Below are 23901 nucleotides of genomic sequence, written 5' to 3' on the forward strand. Positions count from 1 at the left end.
AATAAAATAAAGATGCTCTGTCCACCGAAAACTAAAAAAATAAATATTAAAAAATTCTCTCTTAAAAATAAACAAACCAACAAAGATATTGTGTCCACAACTAAAAAAATATTTAAAAAACCCAAACAAAACAAAACAATAAAACACTTTCAAGGGCAGAGAACGTCTATAGGAAGGCCTGCTCTAAACTAGAAGAAAATTAACACATTTTGGTTATCTAACACAAAAGGCAGCAAAAAACATTGAAAAGACTAAGCATGTCAGAAGTTCTGGTTCTGGTTGTTCTATTTAAATCCTAACTTTCTCACTTGCAATAAAGGGAAATTGTAATGACCTCTCTAAGGTCCCATTTCAGCTCTTCAGTATTTCAAGATACCTATGGTCAAGTTTTTAGTTGCTTGAAAACAGTAACAGAAAACTAATTACCCCCTTCCCACCAGACCATTCTTTGTCAAGCAAAGCTTGAGTCTTATTTATCTTATTCTTCCAACAAAAAAAAAAAAAAATTAAATTAAAAAATAAATAAATAAAGGAGACATATTTAGTGTTTGTGCATCTTCTAATCAGACACTATTAATCATTTCTTTTAAAATTAAATTACCTACCTCACTGGGGTGTTGTGAGGATTAATTCATTAGTGTTTGTAAAGCACTTTGAGATCCTCAGGTCAAAGGCGCTATAGAAGTGCAAAGTAGTAGTATTATTACTAGATTCTTTGCTTATTTAAGGAATTTCACAATCCTTTAAAACCTGTGTTGATTTAGACATCTATTTGTAAAAATCTATTATTTATCCATATTACTTTAAATTCTTTTTTAATATTATAGATAGACAGGGGTAGATGTTTCATAACAATTAATTTTAAAGGTCAAACTCTAATCTACAAATGGAGGGAGAGTTGAGGAAAATCCAGTGTGACAAATTTTGTTCAGCATAAAATTTTACTAAGAGACCCTATCAATCAGTGTGCCTAAGGTGAAAAACAAAGAAAAACTGCACTTTAATCATAGATTCTACAATGAGAAATTCCTTTAAGAGGAAAGGAAACAAATCCAAAAATCAACTCGCTTTAAAAAGCTAGCACTGCCCTTGTAAATTATTTACATGAATATTTGTGCAATTGGCATTTAAACCTTTACATTTAAATCACATACTAACAGTTTTAGTATGAACTAATATCAAAATAATTGAGTTGCTTTTTTAACTAGCCTCCCACCTTCAATTACATAAAGCAAACTAAGCGCTGAGAGGAGGTCAAAGCAAATTTGCTTTATGGAATTAGGAGAAAACCAAGGGTCAAAGCTTCTAAACTGGTTAAAATCTTGGATTATTCAACCACTCCACCCTCTTTTCTAACCAAATCATTTTATAATTACAGCTGTTGTGTTTTTAAAGCGAAACAACACACATACATATACACACAAAGCTAAGAGAAACAGAATATCTATATATTGAACGTTCTACTCAATAAATAAACACCTCTTCTTAAACATTCCAACATCCTTTGATGAGCTTCTCCAGTGCAACACAAGCTCCAGTTAAAATGGAACTGAAAATCAGATATTAAATTTTTAAACACTTACCTCCTGCTCCTGTTGAAAGATGACAACTCTACCACCTTTATCTCCTGTTGCTAGTAATTCTCCAGAATGATTAAATTCTACTGTAGAAATTATATCTGCTGTATAATTAGAACAAAAACAAAAGACATTAGTTTGTTTTCCAATTTCACTAACTTCAGAGCTGAGCATGTTTCCTGACAAATTCCAAGTCTATGTATCAATTCACCAACAGAAACAATGAATTTTAAGTTCTTTCAAGTATATTTTAATTCACTAAAAAAGAAAAAGATCCCCCATAGTAACAAACTTAAAACTATTTTAACAAACAGAAGCACAGTGAATAATAAATTAATGGTTTATTAATATTTTACTAAAATTTGTGAATGCAAAGAAATCAACAACTTCTGCAACATTCTATGAGAGAATGATCAAATACAAAACAATAGTTATCTTGCTAATCTTCTAACTATATATCTTTGAGAAACTTGGGGTTTGCTGATTTTTGGATGTTGAGGATCACACCCAGGGCTTCAGGCATGCTATGCAACTGCTCTACCATACTCCCACACCCAAAAATGATCTATAAAATTTTTAAGGCAGCTATTACTAGAATGAGGGTAAAATTGAAAATGTAAAAATAATTTCAGATGGAACTGTAATAGTCATAAATTCAAATTTTATCCTCAAAAGATAATAAACAGAACTTACTTAGAATTCCGAACATTTAAACAACTCACTCAAGTCCAAAGAAAACTATTACATACACAGGATTAGGCTGATAATATAAATTTAAGTAGAATAAAAACTATTAATATTTGGGAATATCTTAAGATTATTTAAGCAACTATAAGATGGTTTTAAAAGGCAAATGGTGATACAACAATGTTAGAGTCTTAAACTGAACTTCATGCTTGGCCCAGTATGACAGACACATCAACTGAATTCTTACAAACCACCAACAATTAAATGCCAAAGAAAAATAACATCTTTTAAAAGGAGAATCTTTCCTATAAAGATTTATTAAAAAATACTATCTTGAGGGGCTGGGGCTGTAGCTCAGTGGCAGAGCGCCTGACTATCATATGTGAGGCACTGGGTTCGATCCTTAGCACCACATAAAAATAAGCAAATAAAGGCAATTCTGTCCATCTCCAACTACACAATTTTTTTTTTTTTTTTAAACGCTGTTTTGGGGCTGAGGATGTGGCTCAAGCGGTAGCGCATTTGCCTGGCATGTGTGCAGCCCAGGTTCGATCCTCAGCACCACATACCATCAAAGATGTTGTGTCCGCCGAAAACTAAAAAAAAATTCTCTCTTTTTTTTAAAATAAATAAATAAAATGCTATTTTGTTATGGGTACAGTTCAGTAGTAGGGTGATTGCCTAGCGTGTGTAAGACCCTGGGTTTGAACCCTAGTGCTGCAAAAAGGAAAAGGAGAGTATTTTACAATGGGAAAAAATAAAATAAAATAAAAAACCCACCCTATATTAGTCTAATATGGGGTTAATAAACAGAGAGAACCTCCTCTCAGAATATTAGCCATGTGCCCTGCTGTGGATTTAAATTAACCACAGTGAGTTTAGAAACATCTTTTCCAAATTTTGCAACAAAAAAGCAGCATTTAAAAGGTCTAATCAACTTTTGTTGGGCTGGGGATGTGGCTCAAGCGGTAGCGCACTCGGCCTGGCATGCGTGCGGCCTGGGTTCCATCCTCAGCACCACATACAAAGACGTTGTGTCTGCCAAAAACTAAAAAATAAATATTAAAAAAACTCTCTCTCTCTCTCTCTCCTATCTTTAAAAAAAAATTTTTTTGTTTAGAACATGGTGGGAAATTTTGTTTATATACTAATTCAAACCAAGAATTTTACAAAGAATGGATCTTTTATTTCTTCCAACCCTTTTTTATTAAAGGGTCAGCAGTCATACTTATCCTTAGAAGGTGAAATAATTACTTTCTTTTGGAGGTGGAATGGTAACTGTTGGTGATGGTGGTGGGAAAGACAATATCAGCATCACTGGTTTAATTTTTACCTCATTGTCATCCCTTTTTGTCACCTACCTTCTCTATTTCTTTTTGCAGAATAGGACACAATCAGATAGCCAAGGAAGGGCTCAAATATATAATGATCTCATGTTAAAACTTAGACAGGTGAAACATTTAGATAGTATATAAAAATGATAATTAAAAATAACTACGGTATATTAATTGTCCTCGACATTCTTTAAATCCTTCAGTTCTTGAGAGTCATGATACTTTACAAAGATGCTCATTGATTTTATAAATTCCATTTGAGAATTATGTTCCAAATAAATGATTTCAATGAAACAATCATGTACAGACATGATTATAACTGTATTGATCTATATGTATATTTTAAAGAACCACACAAATAAGAAATATAAGAGTAACCCACAGTCACAGGCTGGAAAGCTATGCTCCACTGCCTGGTTTTTTTGTTGTTGTTGTTTTTGGGGGGAGGGGGTACCAGGGATTGAACTCAGGGGCACTTGACCACTGAGCCACACCCCCAGCCCTATTTTATATTTTATTTCAGAAAGGGTCTCACTGAGTTGCTTAGTGCCCCACCATTGCTGAGGCTGGCTTTGAACTTACAGATCCTCCTACCTCAGCCCCCTGCGCTGCTGGGATCACAGGCATGCGCCACAGAGCCTGGCTTACTGCCTGTTTTTGTAAATGATATTTTACTGGGACCCAGCTCAATCTGTAAGTAGTTGGAGACTGAAGATTTACTATCTGGACATTTACAGAAAATGTCAACCCTTGCTTGTGCATCTGGACACTGACATTAACAAATACGGTTTGTATGGATACAAACACACTGAACTAATGTCAAAGAAAACAATTCACAGGGATATGTACAATCATTGATGTACAAGTGCTCAATATTTATATACAATTCTACTATTAATCTTTATAACACCAATATAACATAGATATTATTTCCAATTTAGAGAAGAGCAAAGGGATGCTCAGACAAAGTAAATAACTTGCTGAAGAAAAATCACATAACTATTAGGCTTCAGAGCCAGTATTCAAATTTAGCAGGTATGAACAATTATATGGATAATTCGGAAGCAGCACAGGATTTTGCAAATCATTGAATGATGACCAGTGGAATAATATAGAAATGTTCAGTTTATTGCCTCTTTTTCATTATTAAAATGCCTGTGTTCAAGAAAATATTTAGAATTAAACATCTGTATACTACTTACTAATGACCACAAGCAACTACTGCCTATTCCCTACAGTAAAGTTTTGAGTACTTAATTCAGCACCTGCTACATTCAAGGCACTGGGCGATACATGTTCTAAAGTCTACCCGCCTAAAGAGGCTTACAAGAAAAAACTAGAACCACAATAGATAAATAGTTAATCAGTAAAAGATTAACTATACATTTAAGAAAATCATTATGAAGTACAGGACTGAGTAAAGAGAAGGAGGAAAAGACAGTAAGCCATATATTGGCTCCAGGAGTATAATAAAACAAAATAAGCAATTGTGAAATAAATTCTAAGAAATAAAGAACTTGTAAATACTTAAATAAGCCTCCCCTTTTTAAAAATAAAAACAGGCGTACACATACTACTATCCAGCTACACTGTTAGCCCCAACCAGAGGGCTGTTCTATAACCTTTCATACCTGGAAGGAAATTCATTTATTTCTGGATAGACAGAATCTTTTTTTAAAAAAACAAATAATTTATTTCCCATAAAGCTTAACCAGGCAATCAGTCTCCTCTAGTTTTGAATGAGAAGAAAAGTGAACAGAATATAGGAAACAAGTGTTTTCAGACAATGGGCACTATGGCGTATAGGATTTCGAGCCCACAGGAGGAGGAACAGAAAGCGAGCCCTAATATCCACTGCAGCTTACTAACTGGAATGAGCTTCCAAGACAAGGTAGTAAGTCAGAAAAATCCAGAGACCACCAATCTCATTGGGTCTAGAGACAGTAACTAGGAATTTTGAGAAAGCTGAAGTAGCTAGAAGGATGGGCAGAGTAACCCAAAGGATAGATACTGTACAGAGAGTTAGAGGGATCTACCTTGAGAATCTTAGGCTGAACATGGATCTGGGCCCATGTGGATCTTTCCTAAAAACCTTAAAATAAAATTAAAAAAAAAGGATCTGACTAAACTCAAATAATTTAACTATGTGCTAGAAGAAAATCCAATATTCAATATATTCAACAGCATAAATTGACCATGTCTGGCACCCTACTTAAAATTACCAGGAATGTGAAGAGGCAGGAAAATATGAACTACAACCAGAAGAACACCCAACAGAAACAGAACCTGAAATGGCACAAATGATAAAGGTCCTAGTAGATAAGGATCTAAAGCAGTGATTGGAAATATGTTTCATATGTTCAGAAATAAAACATGAATGACAGAAATTAAAGATAAAAAAGACAAAAAAAAAAAGGGGTGGTGGTGGTGATGTGGCTTCATGGCAGAGCACTTGCCTAGCATGCACGAGGCCCTGGGTTCAATCCCTAGAACTGCCCCCCGCTCCCACAAAGTGAAAAGTTAGTTGGAAATGAAAAATATGAAGATATGATGACTAGGATTCATAGACCAGCTACTATAGCAGAAAAGATGACCTTGAAGACCTAGTTATAAGATAAAAAATGAAAGATGTAAAAAGGAACAAGGGGGAAAAAAAACCCTCCAGACCTGACTTGTGGGATGACATTGAGTGTTCTAACATATGCATGCCTATGGCCTTGGGTGGAAAAAACATGGGAAACATTTAAAAAAAATGATGACCAATATGTATGTAAATGCTCAAGCAAGATGATACTCTATTCTCTACTATGTAAGACAACTAAAACAAAAGGGTTACTACATATTCTAAGTGCAGGCGTATACTGGCATGTAGTAGTGACAAACGAAAGCCTTTCAGCAGCCTTGAACTGGTGATGTGACTTTGCAAAATTGTGAAGAACTCTGTAAAATTCCAGTACTTCAAATATAATCTTCCCTTGTTTACACAGTAAGCTATAGTTTATCCATTAAACCTATACCCTCTGCTTGCTTCAAAGAAACCCTTGATAATAATATTATATAGTAAAAATATAGGTTTGGATTTCAGGCTTAGAAAATTTAAACAATTTTTTTTCCAGCATCATGAACATTTTTTTAAGAATATTCTAAGTCATGGAGACCAAGGAACAAATTTATGGTCCTACAAACTGCCACATTTGGACCAATAATGTCCCCAATAACTGATAAAATTGTTTTTTTTTAAAAAGAGGAATTTAATAGTAAAAAAAGATCTTTCCTATTATATGTATCAATTAAAGCTAGGTTTAAAAATTCGAGTCATAAATCTTTATATGCTCAAGGATTTTTCTTGATAATTTCAGGGTTATTAAGAATAGAGCTGACAAAAATCTAGAAGGTTGACACACCCCCTTTGTGACTGACAAGATTAAACAAGTGGAGAAAAGTAGATGGGACCAGGGAGGGAAAAGGGATAGATACCTAAAATTATGAATGATAAACTCAGAAAATTTATATCAATATAAAAAGTATACATTTCTTCTGGATGTTTTACTTACTTGTTACATTCAGCAATAGAAAAGACTCAAAGAATTCTAATTATAAATTTTAAAGACCACATTCTCTAATTTAAATTAATTAGCTAAAGATTAACAACCACTCTGGTTCTAACCAACCACTTGATAACTATAACTTTTAGGGAAGACAAAAATCAGGATTGCAATCAAAGTATTTAAAAAATACAATGGTCTCTATAAACTAATCAACTTATAAAAGAGGAAAGAAAAAGAAAGGCTTGAAATCCCACTATTTAAACATAACCACAGGTAATTAATTAGTCTCCTAGCAAACTCATGCAAATTAAAAATTAATCATCAGATATTTATATACAAAGCAATTTTTGTAGGATCATTTACAGTATGAGATTAACATAAGTCTTTAAAATTAACTTTAAAAACTTTACAAGTAAATTGTATAGAAAAAAGAGTCATCATCCTTAATCTCACTTCTAAGAGAACCACTATTATTTTAGTATGTATTTTAACAAAGGCTATCCATGTATATGCATAGGATAAAAAATAACAAATTTACTTTTATCTAGAAGATTGTCTACAATATGTCACTGGGTTTTTAAAAAGTTACAAAACATGTTTGATACTATTTGTATAAACTAAAATAAACAAGGAATTACAGAATAGCCATTAACACAAAAATAACCTTGATGATCTTTACAAAGAGAATAAAAGTAATGAAATATCACTACATGGTGTTCAGATACTAACATGAAAGAAAAACAGGGGGTAATACCTAGTGCTGTGTGGAATTACGGGAACTCTCATCTAATGATGATAGGAATGCAATATGGCACAATCATCCACTTTTGGAAAAATAACTTCAGCAATTTAAATTTGTTCTGTGTTCACCCAAGTGAAATAAAAACTAATGCTTACACAAAAATCTGGATGTAAAAAGAAATCTGGAGCTTTATTTGTCATCACCCAACACTGGAAACAACCCAAATGACCCTCAACTGGGGAAATAAACAAATAAAATATGGTATATCCGTACTTTGAGACAGCACTGAATAATATAAGTAGGAACAACTACTCATACAAGCAATAGCATAGGTGAATCTCAAAATTCAATGTGCTAAGTGAATGAAGCCAGATTCAAAAGGCTATATATTCTGATTCCATTTATATGACATTAAGGAAAAGGCACAACAACTAAAGGAAGAAAAAACAGATCAGTGGTTGCAAGGGGCTATTATATAGGTGGAATACTGGGGCCTGGAACTTTTTGTAGTGACAGAATGGCTTTGGTCTAGATCGTGGTGGTAGCTAGGTTTTTGTGAATGCTTGAAGCACTGTGCACTAAAAAGGGTGATTTTCACAGTATGTCAACTATACCTTAGGAAAAGAACACAATCTTGATACTAGAATCTCATCCCCGATACCCTAAATCCTAATCTGATGTTTTACTTACTTGTTATACACTTCTTTCCTGATTTAAGACCTTCAAGGGTCCTCTAAGGATTATCATATTTTTAAAGGGCTGCTTTGCATTCAATCTTCTCTGGATGCATTATGAAGCATTCAATACTCTTGAAACATTATGTCCTGAAGTTAAACTACTAAAATAATCCAAAAAAACTGTCAATGCATAAAAATGCCCATGTCATTTAAGTTCTCTACAGAGTTAGAAACCTCAAATGTTCTTTCTCTGTCGCCCTAATTATTCCTGAAATCTGCCTCTCCTCTTTACCTCTTTCCCCGTCAAAGCCCAGGTTTTTCACTAATCCTCAAGTAAGACCAACAGGACACAAGGTAAAGTTACAGCTCTGCTTCATGTCAATTAATTTTTATGATCTCCAAGTCTGTTTGGAAACAGACAGACAGATGCCTGTCTTCAGAGGATTTATCTTTCACGGAGCATATGCATTATCTAGACACTTAGAACACATGAGGAGGATAAAAGCAAATAAGGCCCGGAGAGCAATAACATGCTCTTCCTCGGAAACTTCTAATATGGATAATTAAGACTTGAAGGGATAACACATTGGCAAATGGTGTGAAACTACCTATGACCACAGATCTCCACTAGAGAACCTATAATTCATGAACAATGGTTCTTTAGTGAAAAATACTTTCAGTAAGTTTCAAGTCAATCAATGATGAAATGGGAATGGAAGGAAGACAAGGAAGCAGAACACTTTCTGCTCTAGCAGAAAGCTGCACTGCTGGAGGACAAAACGCTGATGCTAGAGATTCTTGCATCATTTACCAGGACCCTGCTACATTTGAGATGGGATTTGTGTTACTCTCACTTCCAAGGGCATGCCTCCCCATGATCCAAGGATCTCCACTAGACTCTACTTCTTGCTCTCTAGAGAGAAGGTGTGCTAGGGATTGAACCCAGGGCCTTGGGCAAATTAAACACACTCTATGCCTCCTGCCCTAGGTGCCCACTCTTAATGGACACAAGGCTTTGGGGACCCAAGCTTCCAAAAACACTCTTGGGATAAAAATCACACTCAAACTAGAGCAGGTGTTTTCTCACTTTTATACAGAAAAGTTAGAAATAACTGTGCTTTAAGTAGTAATATATAGACTATAACAGAAGTCAACTGTTATGGAATAAAGCTACACAGCATAAGAGTTAACCAAGATGAATCTTTCTCCATAAACTTACTTTAGCATAGTCTTAGATTTACAGAGGAGTTGCAAAGATGGTACAGTAAATTCCTGTATATACCCCTTCACCTAGTTTTCCCCACTGTTTATATTTTGTATTACTATGGTACACTTGTCAAAATTAAGGACCCAATACTGGTCATTATCATTAGTTTTTCACATTTATTCAAATTTCACTGGTTTCCCCCTAGTATCCTGTACTTCTGGGTTCTCATCAAGGGTACCATATTACACTTAGTCCATTATGTCCTTCCTCTCATCTGAGTTTCTCAAACTTTCCTTGTTTTTGATGAGTAAGTAATGGTCAGAGACTTTTAAGTATGTACCTCAATTTCGGACCATCAGATGCTTTTTATCACCACCATGACATAACTTTAGGTTTCTGGCAGAAAGACCAGAGTAGAGGACCACTTGTATCACAGCATTATTAAGGGTACATCCTATTTACATGATTTATTGATAATAATCCATATCATCTGGTCAAGATATCCTTTGTCAGCTTTCTCCACCATAGTTACACACTTCCAATATAATGTACTCTGGAAGGAAATTGCTAAGCACAGCCAACATTCAAGGAATGGATGGTTTAAGCATCACCTTTTTGAGCAGAGAGTACCTACATAAATTATTCAGCACTTTTTCATATTTGAAACTTATTTCTTCCTCCCCATTCATTCATTCATCAGTATGAACACATAATACTTATTTCATATTATAGGTTATAATCTAATACTATGCATTTACTGTGTTTAAATTGTTCCAGATTTGGCCACTGAGAGTTCTTTCATGTTGGAGGTCTCATCCTTAGGTTTTTTTTTGTTTTTAGCATTTCTAGAACTTAAAAAATATTAAATTTGACATATTCATAATATTACCACAAACATTATTTAGTCCTTCATTCTAGTTTCATACTAATTTTTAAGAACTGAAGTGTCTATGTTCTGAAGATTACTATAAACATACCAAGAACAAAAGCAATAACTACAGGACTGCAGTTATAACTCAGTGGTAGAGCGCTTGCCTTGCACATGTGAGGCACTGGGTTCAAACCTCAGCACTGCATAAAAAAGTAAGTAAAATGAAGGTATTGTGTCCATCTACAACTTTATACACACACACACACACACATATGCATATGTAAAGTAATGACTGTAGTAAAAGTTAGGCCCATAACTAATTGCTTGGTGCATCTGACCATCACTAAGATTTCTGTTCTACATTTTTCATGTAGTCAGGAGGGGGTTTTTTTAGTTATAGGTGGACACAATATCTTTATTTTTATATTTATGTGGTGCTGAGGATTGAACCCAGTGCCTCACGCATACAAAGTGAGTGCTTTACCTCTGACCACAACCCCATCCAGAGGAGGTTTTAAAAATTAAAAAACTACACGTGTTAGCTTACCTACATGTTTTCACTGAGAATGCAACTTGAATTTCCTACTAATCTCTTACTTATTCTTTTCTTTTCAGATGTTGGGGAGGTAAGGTTGAGAACATGGCAGATATACAAATCACCTTTGTCTCTGTCCAATGTAAGGATGTACCTTCAAAACATTCTGATATAATAGTATAGAAATCAGATTCTCGTATGTTCTCATTTTGATCTGGTTTGTTTCAACACTAGAGCTCTCATTAAGAAACATACTAGTTTGTTTTGGCACATGATTCATTTTCATTATCTTTTCACTGGCCCCAGAACTAATTATAATGATTAACTCAAATTTCTTCTCATAGGCTCATTTCTCCCCCAAAGTAAGAAAACAGTTTTTAGAGAGAATGCATTTATAAATGCTAGTTTATTGCTAAAGGGACCTACCTCTCTGCAGGCCTCTATGATGCTTTTACCACTGTGGACCTCTAGAGGGAGCTCAAAGTTCTTGTTATTTCCTCCCAAGGTCAGGATACACCTCCCACAACTATGTGCTATGTTCAAGATTTAAGAATATTGTATTATGTCACCCTGAAGAGTAAATCAGGTTTGTGCCCTCCCTTTAGAAATTTTTCCCTCTCAAAAGTGAATAAGGCTTATTAATCTATTCACCTGCTCTCGGGAAGCAGGCCCCAAACATTTCTTCCTCTCCCTTCAACAGACTCCTGTGATTTCCTCTTCACACTTTTCCCAGTTGGCACTGATAGGACATTCTTCCTGTACCTGAGAGGCTGAAAGGAGGATAGTAGTAGGTACCTGAGGGCAGAAGTTCCCTCCTCTTACTTTTAGTGCAGCAGTAAGTGAGTGTGTTCCCACCTTCTTCACGTTATGGAGTACACAGAATGCAATGTTTGTATGGTATACTATAAAGGTAAGATGACGCTGCTTGTGGTTGCCCAGGACCCACTCAGGCACCCATTCCCAAGGGCTGAGAGCATACCTTCATCTGAGTATACCTGTTAACACATTCTTAGGACCACATCTGTAGGAAATTGGCACAGGGAACGCCCTAAAGTTAGACTATCATGGGTCCCACATTTCACTGTTGTCTATATAACCTTAAGGAAGTAATTCAGCTTCTTAAAGACTGTTTCCTCATCTTTAAAAACCCTCCTCAAAGTTGCATTGTGAGCTAAATAAGGAATAAATGTTAAGAAATAAGCCTTATATGACTTACATGGTATAAACACAGTGGTTAAGTGACTTTGCTACTGCAAGCAAAAACAAAAGCCTGTCTCTAGGCTTTGGGTCAATCTAGCCCAGGTAAAGCTCTCTAAATGGTCCCGTTTAGTTCATGAGAGTCCAAGGCTAAAGCTCAAGCAAGCAACTAGTATTAGTTGCCTTGCTTTGCTGCCTCTTTGCATGTAGATTTACAGAGGCCTCAGAGAGGATCACATACTATGTGTCTCTTGGCTAAAACATCACCTCAACTTCACTATGATTTCCAACCACATCATGGAGGTGTAAATACTTAAGGAATAAAATAAGTGCTACTGGCCTTTTTAAAATAGACTTTCCTTAATCTGACTCAGTAAACAAGAACATGTCATGTGATCAGCTCAACAAAGACCGCTGGCTATCATTGCTTAGACAGAACCTACATTGTAATGTTGCCATGAGAGTCAGGGTCCATAGGGTAATTTCCAGAGATGTGTTCTGGAACCAGTCTCCCTTCTTTATAACTTGTTCCTGGATAATCTGATATCATGTTTGGATAAAATGGAATGGAACCATACCCTCCTGCAACAAAGAACAGAGAGATAAAAAGTTGCTAATACATTGAGTCTAAAAGACAACAAGCCTGGGTGTATAACTGCTATATAAGTTAGAAGGAAGAGTTATAAATTGACCATTCTAAAACTGAAGTTAGTTATCATTAGATGTTCACCAACTTTTAACTGGCTCATAAATAATTCCACAAAGCAAATAAAGTTGTTTAGTGTCCTATCAAATATAATGCAAATGGTTTCTCATTAAGATTATCCAAAGTAGTACTACACAAAGGTCCTGCATCTATTTATCTTATTGAAAAAGTTTCATAACAAGAAATGATATCCAGTTATTTATACCAGCCAAAAATATTTAAACTAGGATTATTGTGGCCATGCTATAAAACTTAGAACACACTCCACTGTCCATTTGTTTTGGTAGTCACACCCAACAAATTTGTTTTATGATAGGATCTTCTCAGGTTCCCCACAAAATGGATAAGCATCAGAATATCTGGAGGAAAAGGCTAGAGACTTTTAGGTATAAAAAAAATGTTAACAGACCTTATTCCAATGGCAAAAATCAGCTTTTTTTTTTTTTAACTAAGAAGGGAGATTTAACTAAGAATAATCCAAAGAAATGTGTGCCTTGGAATACAGCTTAAGTGAATTGAGAATAGAGAGGAAGCAGAGGAAACAACTGGAGATCCATCTGGAGTTACTCCAGAACTCTGACAAGGAACAAGAGTGATCTGAGTCAGTAAAATGCAATAATATCATCAGTAGCAGGCAACATTAAAAATGTACTCCCCATGTTAGTATTTGATCCTCACAGACAACAACTTAGATAAAGCTGGTTTAATTAATATATCCACTTAGAAGACGAAGAAACTAAAGCAAACCAGGTGCAGCGGCACAAACCTGTAATTCCAGTGGCTCAGGCAGCTGAGGCCCTAGGCAACTCAGGGAGACATAAAAAAGGGATGGGGGTGTGGCTCAGTGGTTAGGCACCCCTGGGTTCAACCCCCAGTAACCCACACTCCTAAAAAAAAAAAGAAGAAAAGAGGTAGCCAAGCAAGAAGAAGTGGTACACACTGTATTCCCAGCTACGTGGAAAGCTGAGGCAGGAAGATCCCAAATTCAAGGCCAGCAACTTAAGACTCTATCTAAAAATAAAAAGGACTCATGGCAAAGTACCCCCTGGTTCAATCTCCAACATCAAAAATAGATTAATTAAATAAAACAAAGACAAAAGGGGGCAGAATTGAACGAATTTTAAAATACACATACAAAACAATGTTTGATCAATCCAAAAGAATATGTTAATTATTTCACCAAGTCTTAACAAAAAGGAATGCCTTATGTACTTTTAAAGAAAAAGAATTTTAGTCAATAAATTATTTTGCTCATTTTTTTTTTTCTTTTGGTACCAGGGATTGAACTCAGGAGCACTCAACTACTATACCACATCCCCAGCCCTATTTTGTATTTAATTATTTAGAGACAGGGTCTCACTGAGTTGCTTGGTGCCTCACCTTTGCTGAGAGTGGCTTTGAACTCATAATTCTCCAACCTCAGTCTCCCTAGACTGTGGGATTACAGGAATGTGTCACAGCACCCAGCTTGTGCATCTTTTTTAAAAAATCATTTTCCTCTAGTTCCGATGAGTTAGCTCAGATGATTTCCTCATTTGGTTTGTAACTGTACCTAAACTGCAATTCACTGTCTCCAATATACTTCCAAACAATTGTAATCATGTTTTTCAAATGATTTGTAAAGTATTTTTACAGGATTCCACTTTGTGAGTTGCAATTTCTATTCCATGAATCTCAATGAAAAAGAAGATTAAGTACTACTAAAGTTTATCTCACTTAGGCTGTTTATTCTTCTAATTCTCAAAACTGATCTTGGGCTGGGATGTAGCTAAGTGGTAGAGAGTAGAGTGCTTGCCTCTAGTACTGCAAAACAAAACAAAGCCTGATCTTGGGACTGGAGGTGCAACTCAAAAGTAGAACACATAAGGTTCCGGTTCAATCCCCAGCAAAAAAATACCCCCAAAATCCTTCCCTCAAAGACACTGCTTTTTACAAAAATTTCTAAATTTTTGTTTATTTTGTTTTTAAAAAAAAAATGGTGCCAGGGCTAGAACCCAAGGCCTTGTACATGCTTGGCAGATGCTCTACACTGAGCCACAGCCCTAGCCCTATTTCTGCTCTAAGCATTATGTACTAGACATTATTCCTGGGTGTGGGATACAAGAGCAAACAGGAGAGCCAGGCATGGTGGTACAAGTTTATAATCTAAGCTACTTGGGAGGCTAAGGCAGGAGGATTACAAGTTGGCCTACCTGGGCAACTCAGTGAGGTCTGGTATCAAAAATATATAAACAAACAAACAAACAAACAAACAGGGCTGAGATGTAGCTCAGAGGTACAGAATTCCTGTTTATATTCTCAGAACTGGGGGGGAGGGGAAGGTGAAAGCAGGGGGGAGGCACATAAAACAGACAAAAATCTCTGTCTTCACAGAGTTTATATTCTTGTGATGGAAAGAAACTACAAACAAATGAATAATAAATACCAAATATGTCAAGTAGTGCTCTAAAAATATAGACAAAAAGAGAAGAGAAAGCCTCTATGAGGAGGTTACTTAAGCAGAAGCCAAAGTTAAATAAGGGCAAGAGAGAAAGAGGATAAGCCAACTAAATGTGTTAAAGGAACATAGAGAGACTAAGGAGAAGTAAAGTTGGCAAACTTGATAAAATCAAGAAAGTCAAGAAGACTAACATAAAACAAGAGAAATGATAGTTAAATGAGAGTGGAGCCCCTGGCCAAGGCCAGACTGTATACAGCATTGTAGGCCGGGGAGAAAAGACTGCGAGTTGTTCTAAGTGTGAAAAGAAACCACCAGAGTATTTCTAATCTATGTTTTAAAGTGACTATCAGGCAGGGTGCAATGGGCACGCACCGGGGAGTTGAGGGGGTGAGGAAAGAAGACTACAGTTCAAAGCCAGCTTCAGCCACTAAGTGAGGCCCTAAGCAACTCAACAAAACCCTGTCTCTAAAAAAAAGGGCTGGGGATGTGGCTCAGTGGGTAAGTGCCTCTGGGTTCAATTTCCAGTATCAACAACAATAATAATAATAATAATAATAATAATAAATAAAGTGACTATCAGTTGTGTGAACAAGTACAAAACTGAAACCATTTCCTTAAGTTACTACTGTAGCTTAAGAAAGAAATGAGAATGATCAGGATAGGATAATAGTCACAGACAAATGACTTCAGAACACATCCTGAAGATGGCATTGCCAGAATTTGAGGGATAAAAGTTAAAGTTTCAAGGCTGTAAAAGCCTAAGGAGGAGATAGGTAGTACCACACACTGAAAAAGACAAGGAAAGAGCATGTTTGGGGCCAAGGGTAGCTTAATATTCCATTTTCACATCTTTGGTATAGATTTTGACTGGACGTGCAAGTACAAATGTCATACAGTAGAAGCTAGATAACTTTGAAAGCCATTTAGGGAAAAGAAGATATAATAGGATATCATCAATTTAATGAAAATATTTGACATTTTAAAGGTAATTTACTAGTGAAGATAGACAAAACCAAAAATTTGGTCTGGGGATTAAAGCTTGAGCTCACCTATATTTAGCAGATGAAGAAGAACCAGGTAGCAAGGAAATGAATGCACAGGAACTGCTGGTGAGGTAGGAAGAATATTTCTGAAAGCTAGGCAAAGACAATTTTTCCAAAAGGAGTCACAGATAAACGTACTGCTCCAACAGTCTGAAATTTGGTTTATAAAAAGGGCACCTTCTTACTATCTGCCACAGATGAAGACTTTCCCCTACCTTTATATGCCTTGAGCTATTCTGGGAAACAGGATGGAAAGAGTTAAAACAATTTTGAAACTGACTCATCATGCTAACTTCTCTGCTGGATATAATGAGAGTAGCAGTCCCCAAACCCCGAAAGTACCTGAGTGATATTCTTTGAGTCACTGAAAGACTTTAAAAAAAAAAAAAAAAAAAAAAATAGCCACTTTGTCCTGCCTATGTAAAGGACAACTTCACCTAGTTGTCATTCTTAGGTTATAAATAATTTTCCCTCAGAGTTCTTTGAATGCCTCTCTATCATCTTTTAATACAGCACTGTCCAACTTCCTATGACAATGGAAATGAACATACTTTATTTAATTTAAGTAAAGGTTAAGAGCCACACATGCTTCATGACCACCATACTGGACAGAATAATCCTAGCATTTAATTACAGAGGACATATAATCCTAACGTAATACACTTTCTTTTGCAGGTATTTGCTTCTTCACTGCATTCACGCACTACTTCTATATGCTAAAATTCAAAAATCCATTGTTATTCTTAAGTATAGATGTCCTTTATTTTGTCCAGGCTTTACTTATCTGTTAAGAGAAAAATATTAAAAGGACCTATCACATAGGGGTTGTAGGGAATATTGAATGAGTTTCAACATGCCAAATAGTTGGCAAAAATAAGTGTTCATAAAATGTCAGCAGCATTCCATGCGCCTTTTGATCTGTTGTCTTTGACTTAGGAAATTTTTTTTACTGTTTTTCTGACTTTATCTTTTATCTGTATGTTCTGGCCTCTCATACTGAACTTTGTTATATGCTGGACAAATTTTGTGTTTCTTATAGTTTTGTTAAACTTTTCATTTTTTTTTTCTTTCATAATTGGGAATATTTCTAACGTTCTGCAGCTACCTGCCTCCAAAAAGTCAACAGTCAAGAATCACACATTTCACTCAAATCTTTCCTGCTCTACCCATCCTGTTAAATGCCCATCAGCCTCCTGGAAAACACTGGTTTTTTCCTTAAATTTCAACAGTTTTTCTTGTTTTTAGCAGTAAGTCTAATTCATAGGAAATCACTTGCTCATACTAGTCATTTATTTTACACTTCTGAATCTGTCTCTATCATTTTGTGTATGTATCCTCAAAGTGAAAGGCCCATGTTTGTGTAATGTTAAGAAACATACTGGGTTCAATCTGATTAGAGCTAAGTTCAAACCTCTCAGACCTAAGAGGAAAAATATTTACATTATTACACCCCATATAGCTCAAGTATTGAGCAGCTTAACAAATCATTCAAAAGGTAGCAGCCTAACAAAACATTTATTATCTCATAGTTTCTGTGGGTCAGGAATCTAGATGTGATTAAGCTGGGATCTCCAGTTTAGTTTCTCAGAAGGCTGCAGTCAATGTGTTGAGCTGAACTGCTGTCATGTCAAAGCTTGACTGGATGGCGAAGGATCCATTTCTAAACTTACACATGTGACTTTTGGCAGGCATCAGGTCTTCACTGGCCGCTGGCCAGGGACATCAGTTCTTCGCCATATGAACTCCACAGCGAAGCTCACAAAAATTAGAGCTGGTTCCCTCAGAGCAAGTGGAAGAAGGCAGTCCAACACAAGCCAAAGGCTTTTTGTAACCTCATCTCATAAGAGACTTCCCATCACTTTTGCCATACTTGCAGATCCAAGGGAGGGAATCACATAAGGAGATGAATACCAGAAGGCAGTATTTCACTGAGGCCAACTTAGAGGCTGCCTATCATACTTCTTGGTCGGGTTATAGATCCAGTAATAAGCATGTGGCCAGGAAGTAAGTAGTACTGTAAATCAAAAAAGGCAGCTTCAGAGAAGTTTCAAATCTGTGCTTCACAGCTAAGAATCTCTTTCCTGCCAGCTTGGGTAGCCAGTTCCTTTCTGCTGGTCATTTCCCCCTTGGTGAGAGTCATTCTAAGCTGTGCAGTTTTTAATTCCTGCTTCCAAATACAAAACCTTACATCAACCAACTGCCCTATGGAGCACCCTTTAATTCTAACTCTTACAATTCAATATAGGTCCTTTTTCTTACTCCCCAAGAGGGCTTCTAAACCACATAAATGAACACTAAGGCAGTCAGCAATGTTGCCCCCAACAATTCTCGTTTGTACTATTTCCTGCCAAATTCTTTTCAGCTTAGTTATGGCACTCTTCCAGGGTTTCCAAGGATACTGAACTCTCCCCATTATGCTTGTTGGTCATTTCAGCATGTGTTTGTCTGTTTGTTTTAACACATGGGCTTGGATCACCATCCTCCACCAGAAATCAACAGTTATTTAAGTAAGGCACTTTACACATTCTTTAAAAGACTCTGTTTGAATAAATATGGTAGGAATAAAATGGTAGTTTTCCTAGCCACACAGTTCAATTCTATTGTTGGATAAAGCAAAGATGTTTTAATCCACACCATCAATTTCCAAGATATTTTCTTCTATAGTAACCATTGATTTCTGAAAAAACTTCAGTGCCACTAAAGCTGTTCAAAACATTCGTTTAAACTTAGTTTGAAAAATTCCTAAATACAAAACTTAATGAGCACAGTAACATTTTACAATGTTCCTACAGCTGTGCAGCAGGATTAACAAATCATGCACTAATATAAAATCTACCCAACTACACGCTTAGCAGTGGAAACCAACCATAAGAATACTGATAAGAGGGACAAGAAAGGTAGAATCAAAGAGAATCAAGTGGCAATAAATGTTCTCTCTGAAACTGACAAAAATGTATAGCCAGCTGGATAACCAGAATTTAGTTTGTCCTCTACTGATGAATACTTAGGAAACAGAATTAAGAAGGTTATCAACACAAATACATCTAACAGATGGCTACCACACAGGACCTAACCTACCCAAGTAGTTATACTGTACAGATACAAGTACAGTAGAGTGTCAAGGGTCAAACATGATCTCACCAGATTTCTAGGTGATATGTCAAAGGGAAAGCATTTTAGCAATTGGCTCAAACAATAAGGTTATTTGTTATCATCACAAAGTTGAAAAACACAAATTAACACACCAAAACAGTTGCATTTTACATAACAATGAACAACCTTAAAAGAGAATTAAGAGAACAATTCTACTTACAAAAGCATCGCAATGAATAAAGTACTTAGGAATAAACTTATCTAAGGAACTCTATACTGATTAAAAAAAAAAAAAAAAGCTGCTAAAAGAAAATGAAGACACATTAAATGAAAAGACATTCTATGGGGCTGGGGATGTGGCTCAAGCGGTAGCGCGCTTGCCTGGCGTGCGTGTGGCCCGGGATTCGATCCTCAGCACCACATACAAACAAAGATGTTGTGTACGCCAAAAACTGAAAAATAAATATTAAAAAAAAAAAAAAAGAAAAGAAAAGACATTGTATGTTCATGGATTAGAAGACCATCAAAATCCTCAGGACAACCACTCCAATTAGAAAAATCCACACAATGGATTCTACCCACTAAACAGAATACAGAAATAAACTCACATAAATGGTGGAGTGATTTTTGATAAGGTTGCCAAGACCATGAATAAGAACAAAAGATGCTCAATATAATTAACCATTAAGGAAATGCTAAATCAAAACCACAATGAGATAATACTTCATACACATTAGGATAGCTATTTTAAAAAAACAAAAAAATCAGTGTTGGAGAGAATGTGAAGAAAAAACTGTAACCCTTGTTATTGCTAAGTGAGAATTTCAAATGGTGTAGCTGCTTTGGAAAACATTAAGATTCCTAAAAAAGTTAAACAGAATTACTGTATGAAGCATTAACTGTACTTCCAGGTACACACTAAAAGAATTCAAAGCTTGGACTTGAACATATATCTGAACTACAATGTTCAGAGCAGCACTAGCTAAACAGCCAAAAGATGGAAGCAATGAAAACATCTACCAATAGATGAATAAGCAAAATGTGGTATACATGAATGATGAATTGTATTCAGTCATAAAAAAGAAATTCTGATTCGTGCTACATGGTTGAACCTTAAGAACATTAATGCTAAATGAAATAAGCCAGTCACAAAAGAACAAATAATGCATGATTACACTTAACTGAGGTACCTGGAATAGCAAGATGAATAGTAAGTAGACCTGGGTTATCCGGGGCTGGAGAACAGAGGAATTGGGGTGGAGGTGAGATTATTTAGGAAGATGATAAAAGCACAGATAGCTGTACAACAATGTATATGTATTCAATGCTACTGAATTGTACATTTAAAAATGGCAAATCTTGGGTCTGGGGTTATAGCTCAGTGGCAGAGTGCTTCCCTAGCACATATGAGGCACTGAGTTCGGTCATCAGCACCACATAAAAATAAATAAATTAAATAAACACACTGTGTCCATCTACAACTAAGAAATATTTTTTTAAATGCAAATCTTACCATAATAAAAAAAAATGTTATCTCACATAAGAAGTTCCAATAGGACACAGAAATTCAGGGTTAGTTCACTGGCTTAATATTAATAGATCCAGGTTCTTTTATATCTTTATATCCTGACTAAAGATAGTTACAGGGCTGAGAACTAGGGTTGTTACTGTGGGAAAAGTGAGATACAAATATAGAATGGGGAAGTTAGGATGGACCCTGTGGTATTCCATCTAAATTGGGTATCAGCATAAACTGCTATTTAAAAAATTTTAGTACAGAATATTCCAATCATACACAATAGTAGATAGAAGAGTGAAGTGACATATTCACAAAAAAATGAGCTCATCACTCCAGAAAAATTCCTGGAGAATACCAGGAAGAACACAAGCTGATTCTTTTGGCCATGCAGAAAATTACATTGAAAGGTACAGAAAGAAAAGAGTAATGGTAGATTAAAAAAATAAAATAAATAAGGTGATTACTATTTATATAGAGAAAACGATAGCATACTAGAAAATAAAATCATAACTTATTTAATAGCAACAATATACAGTATTTCTATGAACATTAATAACATCTATTCTTGCATTAAGTTTCTATGGCTGCTATAATAAATGAGCACAAATTTGGTGGTTTAAAGTATCACAAATCGATTCTCTTACAGCTCTGAAGGCCAGAAATTAAAGTTCAAGTTCCACCAGGATAAAGTCAAAGTGTGGGATGGGCTGGTTCCTTCTATAAGCTCTATGAGTTAATACATTTTCTTGCTTCTTTTTTTTTTTTTTTTTTTAAAGCTCCTAGAAGCCACCTGCACTTCTCTGGCCTGTGACCCTTTCTTGCACCCCACTCCAACCTTCTGATGCTGCTGTGACATCTTCATTTTCCCTCAAGTTTCGTGCCTCTCTTTCAGAGGCCCTTGAGATTACACTGACGGAATGGTCAGACAATCCAAGATAATCCTTCTATCTCAAAATCCTTAATTTACTCAACATTCACTGGTTACAGGGATTACAATGTAAATATCCTTTAGGAGGCCATTGTGCAGTCTACTATAACTCTGAACACTGATATAATAGTATTGACAAAATGGCATGTATCGGGGGAGAGGGGCAGCAGGATAGAGCTCAATTTTTAGCTAATACTAAAATATATGTGGATATAAAAATTGGTATGCAAAAAACAGCTATATGAACACAGTTTAAAAATATGAAAATAAATACTGGAAGAAACCACTGAAAAAGTCTGGGAAGTTGATGCAAGAATAACAGCAACAGAAAACTTTTTAATTTTTTTTTAAGTTGTAGATGGACAGAATACAATTTTTTAAAATTTATTTTTAGGTAGCACTGAGGATTGAACTCAGTGCCTCACACATGCCAAGTAAGCACTCTACCACTGAGCTATAACCGCAGCCCAACAGAAAACTTTTAATTTTTCTTTTAAGCATTTTGAAACTGACTTTGAAAAACTACGTACATGAGCTACAGTAGTAAATAAGCAACCCAAAACAAAGCTTAGAAGGCTGAGAAGGAAAGAGAAATCCTGACTTTGAAAGGTATTTCAAGGTTAACAAAACAAAGAGAACAACACAGAGATAAAAATTAAGGTTTCATTTCTTAAATTCATCCTTTTCACAATGCTGGGAATCAGGTATATTACTAGCAAAAGCAAATCTTTACTTAGTAATGTTGACCTGCACAAACCGGAAATACAAACACAAATTTAATATAATAACAAGAGATAGCTAACATGTAGTAATACAATATAAAACACTTTTAATGGTTAGCATGAAGCTCCCAAGGGCATGTTTATTCATTTATTGAACAATGTTAGTGATATAAGAATAGCACAATAATCTACTCAGTTTTATCAAAAATGCTGAGTGAAACAATTAAGATATGACCTTACTTGGGCTACCTTCTCCTTAAAAAGGATAAGCTTCTTGGTAGCTGCTCAAGGTGCTGTCTACCTGCCACCAACAAGAGCAACACTCATTGGGAACTGGTTAGAAATGCAAAACCATAGGTTCCATCTTGGATATAAATACACAAGCATAAACTGCAATTTTAGCAAGATTCTCAAGACATTCAAATGTTCGTGGGTATGAGAAAATTTGCTTTCTATTCTCCTCAGGTTCCTGTATAATTTTTGAAGTGCTCTAAATATTTGTTGGCCTACTCAAAAGTTCTAGTATAGGACTGGGATCATCACACAAACAGCTGAGGAAAGGAAAGAGGGTACTTACTGAGAAAGTATTTCTAATGTAAAGAATTTACACGCATTCACAATGCTGCCTTATATAGTAAAAGGAGTTAAGAGGGTTTCAGAACCACAGCAGTTAAGGAAGGGTCAATACTTATACCAGGTTTCCCTGACAGCACACCTTCTGATGCTCTCCAGCCCACCCCTAACACACACACACACACACACACACACACACACACACACACACAGAGAGAGAGAGAGAGAGAGAGAGAGAGAGTGTTATGGATGGGGGAAGGGACAAAAAGGGACCCACACTTAATCTCCTAACCAAACCAAGCCAAATGCTATTCATTAATTCAATACATATTTACTGAAAATGCCTATCAATGTGCCCCAAACCCTCCAAACAATAAATTAATCTGGATTTGTGGACTGAAATGGGCTTTTATTCTGTTGTCAAGTCTGTTAATCTTAATCAGGCATTAAATAATTACAACACTCAATTTTCCAAGTGCTCAGTATGTGCTCAAACTAAGCA

The 23901-nt window shown here is 35.7% G+C and overlaps 1 protein-coding gene across 9 annotated transcripts in view; it reads right to left on the reverse strand.

Moving 5' to 3' along the window:
- Ppp2r2a (protein phosphatase 2 regulatory subunit Balpha) overlaps positions 1–23901 on the reverse strand; it is a 69049-nt gene that overhangs the window by 27741 nt on the left and 17407 nt on the right. For 4 of the 9 annotated variants that reach the window (XM_076853562.1, XM_076853561.1, XM_076853560.2 and 1 more), the window contains exon 3: positions 1584–1681. In XM_076853562.1, coding sequence (XP_076709677.1) covers positions 1584–1681 — 98 coding nt within the window. Of the gene's footprint in view, positions 1–1583; positions 1682–11829; positions 11949–12818; positions 12958–18234; positions 18579–23901 lie in introns of all 9 variants that reach the window. The other 5 variants (XM_076853563.1, XM_076853565.1, XM_076853567.1 and 2 more) reach the window with 3 other exon arrangements.

This window comes from Callospermophilus lateralis, chromosome 4 (genome assembly GCF_048772815.1).
Source record: "Callospermophilus lateralis isolate mCalLat2 chromosome 4, mCalLat2.hap1, whole genome shotgun sequence".
In the NCBI taxonomy this organism is placed as follows: Eukaryota; Metazoa; Chordata; class Mammalia; order Rodentia; family Sciuridae; genus Callospermophilus; species Callospermophilus lateralis.